The sequence below is a fragment of the Polypterus senegalus genome, chromosome 1 (genome assembly GCF_016835505.1).
Source record: "Polypterus senegalus isolate Bchr_013 chromosome 1, ASM1683550v1, whole genome shotgun sequence".
Lineage (NCBI taxonomy): Eukaryota > Metazoa > Chordata > Cladistia > Polypteriformes > Polypteridae > Polypterus > Polypterus senegalus.
In genome coordinates this window covers 107264094-107277333 of record NC_053154.1, presented here as the reverse complement: position 1 = coordinate 107277333, position 13240 = coordinate 107264094, and the positions used below count along the sequence as shown (strand labels likewise).

Genomic DNA, 13240 nt, shown 5'->3' with positions numbered 1-13240 from the left:
ACACTCATACAGACATAAGGAGAATATGCAAACTTCTTATATAGTGCAGATGGTGGCCACTGTTTAAACTTAGTCTCCTTCAGATGTAGGTCTAACCAATCTGCCACCTTGTAATGCTTAAGATTAGCAAATTAAAGCTGAAAATAACTTCTAAAGAATGTGTATTAAATTGTTTAGGAATAAATATATAATTCTGGAAAAAGTTTTCTGGATCTTAGAAGGATTCTGCGACATTTGGGTTCACTTTAGAGATGCTTGCCAAAGTTCAACAACCCTAAAAGATAAGACAAAAATAACTGAAATTAAAGCACACTCTGGTAAAATCAGGTAGGTCTGCTGTTTTTGCATTTTTTTCCTTGCAGATATTGATGTTTCCCACAAACTATTCCTATGAGATAGTATGTAAAATTTAAGAGTGACTAGAAAGCAGCAAGAAGTGCAAACACCTGCCCTGCATAATAAAAGCAGTTAGAAATTCTAAATCACTGGTTTTAAATCAGATTTAGGTAAGAGTCAACATTCTAATAAAAAATACAAAAAGGACCACACAGTTACTAAGAACAGTAAATTACTATACCTTGATACTTGACTTGGCAGATAAGAACGTGCCAAGAAAGCAGCTTCGGGAAGACGTCCTGTTTTAAGAAGAAGTTCTAAACATTTGTCAAGTCTGGAAAAAACAAATATAAATATAAACAGTAAGCAGCTAATAATGTAGGTGCATGTTACAGATTTGGTAGACTCTATACTGGGACAAGTAAAATGTCTAAATTACCTACATTGCGCACTGGCACTCCAGCTAATAAGACATGTGGCTTATTTTATTAAGTGTCACGTAAACGGACCTAACTGGCTAAACAAAAAAATTTTGCAGTGCTGCAAAGTTGGTTAGAAGAAGGAGTAAAAGCATTTTATCAATTGACCTAATTTTGGAAACTACTACTACTACTAACTTAACCAGGACTTAGGACAGCCCATCTAGAAGCTGTCAGACATCAACAAACACAATCCCGAGAAAGGCTGAACATTTTGGAAACACTGGACAACAATGTACTCATAAAAAAACAAACAAACAAAAAAATCTGATCTAACAGATGGAAAAATACATGTAACAAATCTTGCATATTTCATGGTTGCTAGATTTTTGAGCAGAAGCCATGTCCTGTCAGTTGAAATGAAAGTGTAAAAATACAGCTTTGCAAAAGCAATGATTTGGGTAGGTCACAAAAAAACAGTTCTTAAATACTGCACCAAATGTCCTTACAACGAGTGAGTTAACACACATATTTATACATTTCCTCACAACTCTGTGTGAGGTAATATTAAAGGAAACTGTATATCAGCAAGCACGTAAAGATCATTGCTCAAAGTGTGGATCAGCACACAGGCGGTCATGGATGCAAACTGTATTGCAGTAGCCATGAGGTGATGGACAGCGAAATGTCACAAAGGTACATAGAGCTCTGCATTCCACGAACCTCTGGAACATTCCTGTTACCATTTGCAAGCCTGGGAAGGTTTAAGAAGGCATGTGGAGACTCCTGGGGCACCGGAAATATAGATCCTCATAGAAGATATGATGGTAGGGGAGGATGGGCAGGTGAATTGAAATAGGCACTGCCTGGCTAAGTAAAAGATGATTGGAAACACTGAAAGAATGAATTAGACTTTAGAAACAACACAAGAATACCTGTAAGAACTTTCAGTAACTCTTACTTTATGAGGCATTTCCCATGGCCATAACTGCAGGAAGGTGATTCTTCTGAAAGTATGGCTATGCACCATTCATTGTTAAACATGCCAGATATTGGTTTTTACTCTCATTCAGTGTCTCTTGGTCTTTCCATCTCAGTGATTATCAGAGATAATAATGATACTTGATGTTGCAAAGTGGCTGCACTTACATGCAGCTTAGTGCAATGTCCAACCTGATTAAGCTTTGTTTATTATTCTATGCCTACTTCTTTGAATAGTATGATTATATTATCTTTGTGGTGAAGCTGTAGCGTATCAGAAAACTAATAAACATCTTAATTTCAAAGGAAACTACATTAACAGCTTCATGAGTGTTATTTTGAGGCTCAGGGTGTCGTAAAATCACAACGTCATTCATTCTCCATCATGAACTCGAACTCCTGGTTAGGAGTAGGTGTAGCTAATTTCAGATATACTTGTTGTGTCCAAATCTGCCATAGGACAAATTGTTATCCTAGTCAGTCAGACTTTTAGTGTAATTCCTAGGAGTAATTCTGAGACAGTTGATAAATATGTGTAGGGCAAAAACAGTGACACATGATACTGCTGATTTCCTGCAAACCTTGAAACTAGATGAAGCAGGTGCAATGAATGGATGGACAGATGCACTTAGACCAGGGTTCTCCAACATTTTTTCCCCTGACAGCCACTTTTACAAAATGATAATGGCAGAGCTACTCATGTTTTCTTACGTTTATTCTCATAGCTTATTTCAACCCAAACAAACTGAATAAGATTGTTTTGCCTGAACATTTACAAAATGTTGTCCACAACTCACATTTTGCATTAAAACATCAGAAAAAGTTATTCAGTTCCCCTGCAAGTATATTTTGTATGTCTGTATGCATTTTCTAGTGTGTCTCACACTACTAAATTAAAACATGAATGCTGTCAAAACAAAACAATGCAATTACAAATACACAGATATTACTTACTCATTTGCCATTTTGTTATATGTGACTGTTTCACTTCACAAGCGTATTCACATGTCCAGTCACACGTGTGATGTGTTTTTTAGTTAGTCAAATGACTGGCACTGCATGGAGTCAACAAGAGAGGTGTTATGGTGGAGTGTAGCCACTTAGGTTCACTCTTATGAAGTAATTTAAATGTTCACCTGTCAGTCTTGTTCTGAACTTTGATTTCATGACATTCACATCAGAGAAGGCAGACTCACAGAGGTATGTAGACCCAAACAAAGCAGACATTTTCAGAGCTACTTGCTGAAGATTCTTATAGTTATCGGAGTAGTTCAACTTACATTACTTTATTAAACTTGTATCACTATACACAAAATTCATGTTAAATTTTCCCCTCTAAAGTTCAACTGGCATAGCGGTATCAGGATTTTACCTTCATATAAAACTAAACGTGAGACAATTGATTAAATGCAGCCTGTTCACCGGTTAGAGGTTGTACTTTTTTCCTTGTGTTTGCATGATTTTTTTTTTTTTTGCACTACCTTCAACATGGAAAACAATATATACGTTACAGGAGAAAGTGGGGTGAAATGACACCTTTTATTGGCTAACTAAATAGATTACAAATGCAGGCTTTCAAGGCAGCGAAGGCCCCTTCATCAGGCAATGGGCTAATTTAGTCAGCCTTGTGATAATCTGTTCCTGTTCCTCATGGAACAGACTCATGGAAACAGACATTTTTGACAACATAAAATTATGAATTGGATGAAAACTTATTTCAGAAACTCACTTTCCCTGCAAGAAGTAGGAGAGGAATGCAACATTGTTCTTGTCATCTTTTTCTGCTTCTTCTGCGAGTCTGTTGACCATTACAGTATTGCCAGAAGCAGTTGCCAGGAGTAAAATTCCACCATAATCCTGGGCATGATGAAGGCATTCTTGGGCAAGCCCAAACTGGCATTTATTGACAGCCAACTCAGCTACCCGTTTCCATTTCTGTTCAGACTGACAAATCAATAAAAAGAAGTTAGAATACACATAATGAGGCCATCAGATTTAAAATGACTACACTTATTTGACAAACAAGATTCAGTATTTTCCAGACTTCATTACAAGCAAAATATGCCCAAATTATTTTATGAACTTAAAATAGTCTGAGTATGTCAAGTTTTATAAGGAGAAGTGACTACTTGTAACAACACTTGAGAGGTTCATCTACTACTGAAAACAACATAGTATATTGTAATATCAATTCCTGCCTTTTCATAGTAACACAAAGTAGAAAAAACAGGCTTGGGCAGAGCACCAGTACACTGCAGGACTCACTAATATGCACAACAGCATTCACATGCATACAATTTGAATTCACTAGTTCACACTACCCACCATGTCTTTGGAGAAGTGAAAGAAATCCACACAGATGTGGGGATAACAAGTAACCTACACATACATAAGTACTTAACCACATACTTGTATAGCACAAGAACCAATACTTTTTGATAATAAGTTGATAATAAAATCTAAGCCTAGCTTTTTTACAGTATTAGTAGTACTGAGTGAAAGTTGGTAATTAACTTGAGTGACTACAATATTGTTTCGAAACTGGATTTTTGGAATGGACAGACCAACTGGCTACTGAACCTCAGATTTAGGCAGTGCAATGCAGAATCTGGTCCTGGCTATGGTACTGTATACAAACACATTTTCCCTTGCACAAATATGTCTAACAGGGCTTGAGAATGTATTAATTCTGTCTATACATGCTTAGTGGATAAAGAAAAATGCAGATGATCATGCATACTGTGGAATCTTGCAGAGCGTACAAGAGTACAGAGGTCCCTGGTGCTATGTGCCATTTTATACCTATATTTTCAGAGCAAAGAGTTCATACTTGGAATTAACATTATTCCATTCACTTTGGACTCTACCAAGGAAAGATTTTGTCCCCTCTCCTCTGTTTATGATCTTCAAAGGGCAGTGGAGGCTGTACAGTATCCAGTACAGATATCCAGACATTATTTTAAGTAGTTTGCACTACATTGTGAAACACAACACACACTGAAGTGATACAAAGCTAAGAGTGATGGAGTCAACAATAAGAAATTATCCCCTTGTTAAAAACATTTTCCAAAAATGAGTGGCGAGTTTCCTTCAGGTAATGGATGATTAGCTGTCCAAAATGAGACAGAAGGTACCTTTGGTTCTTAAGAGTGAAAGAACTCTCCTCTAGTAAACACTGCAATGCAGTGGCCTGCCATTTATTACAGATAGGGAACCAAGTTATGACAGATTAAGACAGAGAACATCTTATCTGTTTAAAAGGTTAAGTCTGTGGCACATTACACGGCTTCTAGTAGAAGGGCATGTTGGTGGATGTTTTTGCCTTCAGGATGTCAGACTGCATAATTAGGAAATGCAGGGGAATACAAATTATTTGACTTGTAACAACTTTTCAGCATAGTTCCAAATTTTCCAAGTTTTGCAAATTCATCATTCTGACAACCAATCAGTATGCTGACTGGCAGCAAGAGTGCATGTATGAATGTGTTCTAGGTATGGCGAGTTTCTCTGCAATCTCAGCCACTTCTTTTTCTTTATTTATTCTATCATTGTATAACACAAACATAATATCAGAGAGAAATGCTGCTCTTCTCTATTTCAAGGTTTTAAACACTGGTTTTCCTTTTTTTCCTTGCATGCTACATTCTATGTACTGTACATCCAGGTGAGCACTAACAGGTTTGCAGCTCTCTCACAAACACATGCCTGGCCAACAACTTAGAACAAAATAAAACCTTTCTGATTTTTCGAGGAAAGTTGCAGACTGACCTAATGAAGTTACTGGGGATGTTCAAGCTAGGTAACTACCTTGGTAACATTATGTAAATAAAGGCTATAACTGAAAATCACTGGAAAAGACATGTAGTGTGACAGCGGCTTTACAGGTCATTATTAAGTGTTGTTCAAGTATATGATAATAACTCCTTTTTAGATTTCTCTAACCTATGTAGTATTAAATCTATAGAAAATACTCAGGATGGTGACATTTAGATATCTCTGTATTAATAACGTATTTGCATTTTTTGAAGAATTAAGTTCCATATTTACTCTTCCAGCTACACATTTTTTCTTTTATATACAAATTAGGAAACAACTTAACCTCTTTTATTCACCTTTTAGCCGTTCATAAAATATATCCTAGTTTAATAAACAGCAAGTATGACATAACTGAACTGAAAAGCTTCACTGATCACACAGATATTGTTTAAAATTATTTAAAATATACCAGGGCAAGGTTCAGTCTGTAAGCAATGTCGCTTCACTTAACACTAGAATTACCAGAGCCTACGAAAAAACTCGCAGATCCGTCCCACCTTAAATCGCTACTTAAATCTGTCCTCACCTCTCTGGCGGCGTCTTTTGTCCTGTTAATGTGCAGACTAAGAGCAGCAAGCAGCTGGCTATTCCATCCCCCACCGTCGCAGAACATGCACGAACTTCTCACAGCTCATGCCTTGATTGATTATCTGGGTGTGAAGTGGAGTTTTAGAGTGGAAATAATAGATTGTTATTTGTAACACACGCATTTCATGTGTGTTCCGTTTCTACAGTAATCTGTGTAAACGCATTGTTAAAATTGAAACTTTTTCATATTTTAGTAATAAATGTTACAAAATGTAGGCATAAACTATAGAATATATGAGGGCTGATTTCCAAAGATCTAATAAACACTTTCACAAAAGGATCAAGATCAACACAGCAGGTCATGTGGCATAGTGCTAAGATTTGCTGTTGTAGCATGTCTACCGTACTTCAAGAGACTTGAGTTCGATTCCCCGTTGGGGAGGAACTGTTATTATTTTTTTCTTTTTAACCTCAAACGGACATAAAATTTATAAATTGGTATGCACTGTCAGTTAATGAGATCATTATATTTTCATGTGGGATGCTCCTTTTAAAATATTTTTTAACAACTGAGACCGCAATTAACATGAACAAGTGTCCTTATAACTGTTATTTTTAAGATCCATAACACACAGACAGAGCACTACGTAATAGAGAGACAGACAAACAGGCAGAGAAGTCACTAAATAAACAGGAAAATTACTGTATAATAATAGGTATATCAAAAAATAGCCAAGGGAATAGTTATATAGATAGATAGGAAGGAAAGGCATTATATGATAGGCAGACAGGGAAGCTGCTATATAATAATAAAATTACTGTTATTACTATATAGATAGACGGAGTATATATGTGTATGTATGTATGTGTGTGTGTATATAATGTAGATAGGTATATATGTGTATATATGTATGTGTCTATATGTGTGTGTGTATATATATATATATATATATACACATATACATACTGTACATACAGTATATATATATATATATATAGTATCTATATATATATATATATATATATATATTGTGTCCTCTGAAGTCTTAAGAAAAAAAGGCTTTGGTTTGGGATAAAAGGTGTAAAGAAAGGAAACTTGCATTTTTGTTTTATACAGTGTAGAGAGACGTCTTCGCTGACGATATGAGTGCCTTTTGGGGACCGTCGCGGTGGGTCTCGTGTAGGCTGGTGAGACATTCCTGCCATTAACCGGCGGGATGGCACTGTCGGTCCTCAATCCTGTCGTGTCTTCAGCGCTGACCTCATAATCATACACGTGCAAAAGAAAGTGCAAAGCGCCTTAATATTAGTTTGCCACGGTCTAGAAAATGGATCCTGTGTTTGCAGTTGTCTGGGCTATAGCTGAGGGGAAGTAGGTAAAAATTAAAAGTGTTTACTTTCACTTAAGGCAGAAGCGCAGTCAGCGTCTCAAAGGCCGACACAGCTACACGCGTGCACGCCGGCTGCTCGACTTTTATAGTATTTTTGCATTGCAGGAGATGCCACTCTTTGCAGACACGTTAACGTGATCAAAACTCTTCGCACTCTTTAGAGGTCTTGCTTGTTCTTTGCTTGTTCTGAGCTGTGTCTGTGCTATCTCGTGCGATCTTGCGATGTCCACGGCTTTATTTAATGTTAGCTAAGACCTGGCACTTAAAAGTTTCTCTTGCAGTTTCGCTGAGTTTGTGTCAAACACCACCCTGACCATCTCATCTTCGTCTGAATATTTAGTGGCAGAGTATTTCTATTGGATTGCTGCTGAGGGACGGCCTTATATGGGCAGGCAATCAACTACGTGGGAGGCGTGATGATGCGAGATGCAAGACACAACTCTGGCTCACACGACGACCGAGCTGCCCGCTATGGCCGTTACAGTATACGAAAGTAGGTTCCAGTTGTGACTGTTCGCGTAGAATTTCGAAATGAAACCTGCCTAACTTTTTGTAAGTAAGCTGTAGGGAATGAGCCTGCCAAATTTCAGCCTTCCACCTACACGGGAAGTTGGAGAATTAGTGATGAGTGAGTTAGTGAGTGAGGGCTTTGCCTTTTATTAGTATAGATATGTGTCTGTATTTATTTATTTATATATATATATATATATATATATATATATATAGTAATCTGCGTCGAATAAGAGACCGCGGATGGACCTTAACACGCTTCAGAAGACGTTCGCCCGCAGGGAGTGGCGGGGGACTAACCTTTCTCCTTTGCTTTCTTACAGAAAAAGACGGCTCCGCCACCATAAGCCTCATTTGCCCTCAGCACGTTACTTCCGCCCTTCCTCCACCATTGTTCCTGACGTCATCAATCCCATCTTCCCTCACGGTTCCTTCCCAGCATTCCTCCACTTCCGGCTCCTCCTACATAAAATGGCCGCCGACGCCATCTCCGGCGTCGCGCATATGAACCTGTTGTGTTTATATTTTGACAAGTGTTTTTTTTTGATTAACTGTGGATTGTCTGCAATATACGGGGCCGGAAAACCCCAAACCTTTATGCTGCTTGTTGTTGCATCTTTTACAGTGGTGTAGCCGGCAGGATACTGCTTCGATAGAGATGACAGAAGGACAGGACCTCAACACAGTGCTGCAGGGGATGAATGCCCAGATCCTGTCCCTGCAGCAAGCGCAAGCGCTACCACCCGGGAGTTGGAGGCAACAAAGGCCAGGCTGGCTGAAGCCCAGAGGGCAAGACCCGATCCACCTCGGCCAATGCCTCCGTCTCTAGTGCCAATGACAGATGCTGACGACATAGAGTCGTACCTGGGAATATTTGAAAGGACGGCCACCGGAGCAGGTAGGCAACGGTCCGAGTGGGCGTCCATCCTGGCGCCCTACCAGAAGGGACCCACAAAGCGGGCTTACTACGATCTCCCCGAGGAGGAGGCCGCGAGTTACAACCTCCTAAAACAGATGATCCTGGCACGCTACTGCATTACGCCGGGCCAGCAGGCGAGTGAATGGCGGAGCTGGCAATTTGACTCAGAAAAGCCGGCCCAAGCCCAGGCCTTCAACTTCTGGGGTAAAATGGGGCACTGGCTACGGCCCGAGGGTCCCCAAGCCCGGAAGGTAGTGGAGCAAGGTGGCCTGTGAGGGGCCTGCATTAAACGCCATGCCTAGCTCCCTCGCCCAGCAGGTCCGGCGCCACCCTTACAAGGACATGCCAGGCTCCTGCGCTACAGTGGATGTCCCTGCACAAGCACAGTCCAGTCACCAGTGTATTTCGTGTTTGATTACAGCCCTGATGGGTCCTTTATGGCGCACCTTAAAGCTAAGCGTGCCTCTACCTTCTATGAACTTAATTTAATATAAACTTACGGTTCACGCGCTTTGTTTCCGCAGTAGCTGTACTTATGAATATGCTTGTATGCATCATTTGCTTCATAATGTTTTTCTGCCTTCTCAATTGTGAAATGGCGCTTTGTGCTCATCGCTGTTTGGAGTTCTTCCTTGTTCTCTACGCATTACGTAGGAGGCGATGATGTCACACTAAACTCCCCACGCCATCTCCAACTCAACTCCATTACATTATATGGAGAAAAATAGTTCCAGTTATGACCTTATGTAGAATTTCGAAATGAAACCTGCCCAACTTTTGTAAGTAAGCTGTAAGGAATAAGCCTGCCAAATTTCAGCCTTCTACCTACACGGGAAGTTGGAGAATTAGTGATGAGGTGTGAGCAGTGAGTGAGTCAGTGAGTGACTGAGTGAGTGAGTGAGTGAGTGAGTGAGAGAGGGCTTTGCCTTTTATTAGTATAGATATACTCCGCTTGGCAGCGGAGAAGTAGTGTGTTAAAGAAGGAAAGAAAGAAAAGGAAACATTTTGAAAATAACGTAACATGATTGTCAATGTAATTGTTTTGTCACTGTTATGAGTGTGCTGTGATATATCTATACTAATAAAAGGCAAAGCCCTCACTCACTCACTCACTCATCACTAATTCTCAAACTTCCCGTGTAGGTAGAAGGCTGAAATTTGCAGGTTCATTCCTTACAGCTTCCTTACAAAGTTGGGGAGGTTTTATATCGAAATTCTACGCGTAATGGTCATAACTGGAAGCTGTTTTCTCCATTTACTGTAATGGAGATGAGCTTCAACGCCGGGGGCGGAGTTTCGTGTGACATCATCACGCCTCCCACGTAATCACGCAGTACATAGAAAACCAGGAAGACCTCAAAAAAGCACTGAAGAAAACATGCATTATATAATTGAGAAGGCAGCGAAACAATAAGAAGCGAGCGAGTGACATATACAACCATATTCATGAGTTCTGCTACTTCAGCCATGGACATCGCGAGATGGCACCAGCATAGCTGGAACCTTCGATGCATGTACACCGAGCGGCTCACGTGAACGGGACGCAGTGCACAGATAAAAAGCAACAGTTCCAAAGAGCGCTGAACAAAAACCGAATTACACAATTGAAAAGGCAGCAAAAAATATGAAGCGTCTGATACAAGCATATTCATAAATCCAGCTACTGCGGAAACAAAGCACACGGTGGAAAAAGTTAATGTCCTGCTAAAGGAAGACAGTGTAAAAAAAACCCGTGCATGCAGTGTGTCAGGTCTCAGATAAAGAAGAAGACGAGCTGTTTATTGATGCAGTAAGAAACGAATCGATGAAAGAAACCTGTCATCTTTACAACGATTCACAAACACGGAATGTAACTTGAACACAACACATCCTACAAATACGAACCTGATTGAAAGAAATAATGATAATCAAATCATTGATGACAGCAACACAGTAACACTCACAAAACAAATACTGTATATTGACAGTCATGTTACGTTATTTTAAAATGTTCCCTTTTCTTTTCTAGCTTTTTAACACACTACTTCTCGCTGAATACGCGGTATATATATATGTATATATATATCCCGAACTACATACTCGAATAATGGATACTTTATTCGCCATCAATGATTGTTTTGGTAAAGCCATACTCAGTGTATTCATTAGATGAACGGTAAAAAAGTAAGAGCGAGGGGAGGATGACTTATTGAGGCATGCAGGCTGTAGTTCAGCGTCAACTCTATCTGAATTAGCGATCACATTTGAAAAAATATATCTTTTAAGTTCTATTTACTCCATATGTGTTAAACTCAAGGGCATGAGCCACATCCGCCCGGTGTAATTATATCCGCCCGAGATCATTTTATATACTGTATTATTGTTATTAATGGCCCGGGTATATGAAGCGCTGGTAACACAATAAACTACAGATCCCATAATGCAATGCAACGCTTCAGCTGCCTTGCCGAACACTTACCACGTTAATCAAGTCTAGCTTATGATGCTGCAAATTATTGCGAAGCTAGCTCACACGATGCTGAAGAGAAAAGTTGATTCTGAAAATAGAGCCTTTAAAAACCGATGGGAGGCTGAGTATATGTTTACTGAACCCGTGTGTCTCATTTGTGGAGTTAATGTGGCTGTAATTACAGAATTTAATCTAAGACGGCACTATGAGACAAAATACAGGGTAACCTGAATGCAATGCAGAAGATACAGAAAGCAGAAGAATTAAATAAGAATCTGACACTTCAGCGGACGTTTTTACCCGTGCACAATCACAAAGTGATTTCAAGTGAAGCTGCTTTTATGGGAGACACAAATGCACCAGTGCAACCCTGTTGCCAAATAATGTTAAACCAAGTCGTCACTACGGTGTTCCCAAATACACACTTTGCTGATAAACTGGCGCACTCGCACTGAGTTTCACAGCGCTTTGGTGACTTTGAAGAACAAAAAGTCCGTCTACATGCGGCTCGAACCTTGTGCATGTTTGGTAGCACATATCTGTGTGAGAAGCTCTTCTCAGTGATAAAGACTAACAAAACAGCACACAGGAGTCGCCTCACTGATGAGCACCTGCAATCCATCCTGAGAATCTCCACAACACAGAACCTCACACCAAACAAAGCGAACCTGTTGCCAAAAAAAGATGCCAGGCGTCCAGCTCTAAAATGACATATGAGCAAAGACAACTGAATGATTTTATTTGTTATTGCTGAAAGGAACACATTTTATTTATATTTCCAGGTTTTGTTATGCAGCATGTTCATATTTGAATTTGTATAATTTTGACAGGATATATTTTATGGAGAGCAAAATCTTTTGGGATATTTAAAATCTAAGTTTATTTTATATTAAATTACATAAGAGTAAAGAAATTTGAATGTTTGTTCTTTTAACGTTTACTTTATTTCTAACTTGTATAATTTAGACAGGATATATATTTTATGGAGAGCAAAATATTATAAGTTGTTTAAGTTTTGAGTTGATTTATTCAGGAATAATATTCCTGTCTGTTTTTACCATTCCTACCAAAGATATTTCTGTCGACTAAATAAAAATTCCTTCTATTTAAAATTTAAAAGAACTTGAACAAATTCGATAGCTCATAATATCCACTGCAGACTTGCACGTAGACTGAAGTTAGCTGTTATTAAAGCATGCTAGTTGTATGATCTGTAAATAGTGTGTGTGTAATACATCATATCTTCATATCTACATATCTATATATACATATCTACATATACACATATATATATCATACCTATCTACATCATATATACACACACATACATACATACAAACACCAAATTATATATTGGTATGCATAGCTGTACTATATATATATATATATATTATATATATATATATATACAATTAAAATAGGGTGTTGTTGGTGTGGTCAGGGAATATAAAAGGACTGTGGGAGCTCCCAGACGGAGAGCTGAGCTGGGTGGAAGGGTGGCAATGCGTCTGGGAGCTGGAGGATTGTATTTGTAGTTATTATTGTGATTGTTTATGAGCATTGTGGTGGAGTGTGTGCTTTGTACACTGTAGCATAAAAATAAAGTCGAAAAGAGGACTTTTACCTGGTGTCTGGAGTCATGGACAGGGGTTCAAGGGAGTGAGAGTGCCCCCTATCTACCAAAATATATATACATTATATATATATATATATACACATTATATATATATATATATATATATATATATATATATAGCAAAATACCGCACTTGGCAGCAGAGAGGTAAAAGAAAGGAAACATTTTAATAATAGCGTAACATGATTGACAATGTAATTGTTTTGTCATTGTCATGAGTGTTGCTGGCATATATATATACACAAGTATATATAA

General features: G+C 38.7%; 1 protein-coding gene across 1 annotated transcript in view; it reads right to left on the bottom strand.

The window, feature by feature from the left end:
* The window catches only part of LOC120530931 (coatomer subunit beta'-like), a 74643-nt gene continuing 61403 nt past the window's right edge, over window positions 1-13240 (bottom strand). Inside the window, 4 exon segments of the mRNA XM_039755760.1 lie at window positions 1-258; window positions 261-274; window positions 578-670; window positions 3466-3680. Coding sequence (XP_039611694.1) covers window positions 215-258; window positions 261-274; window positions 578-670; window positions 3466-3680 — 366 coding nt within the window. The 3' untranslated portion in view covers window positions 1-214.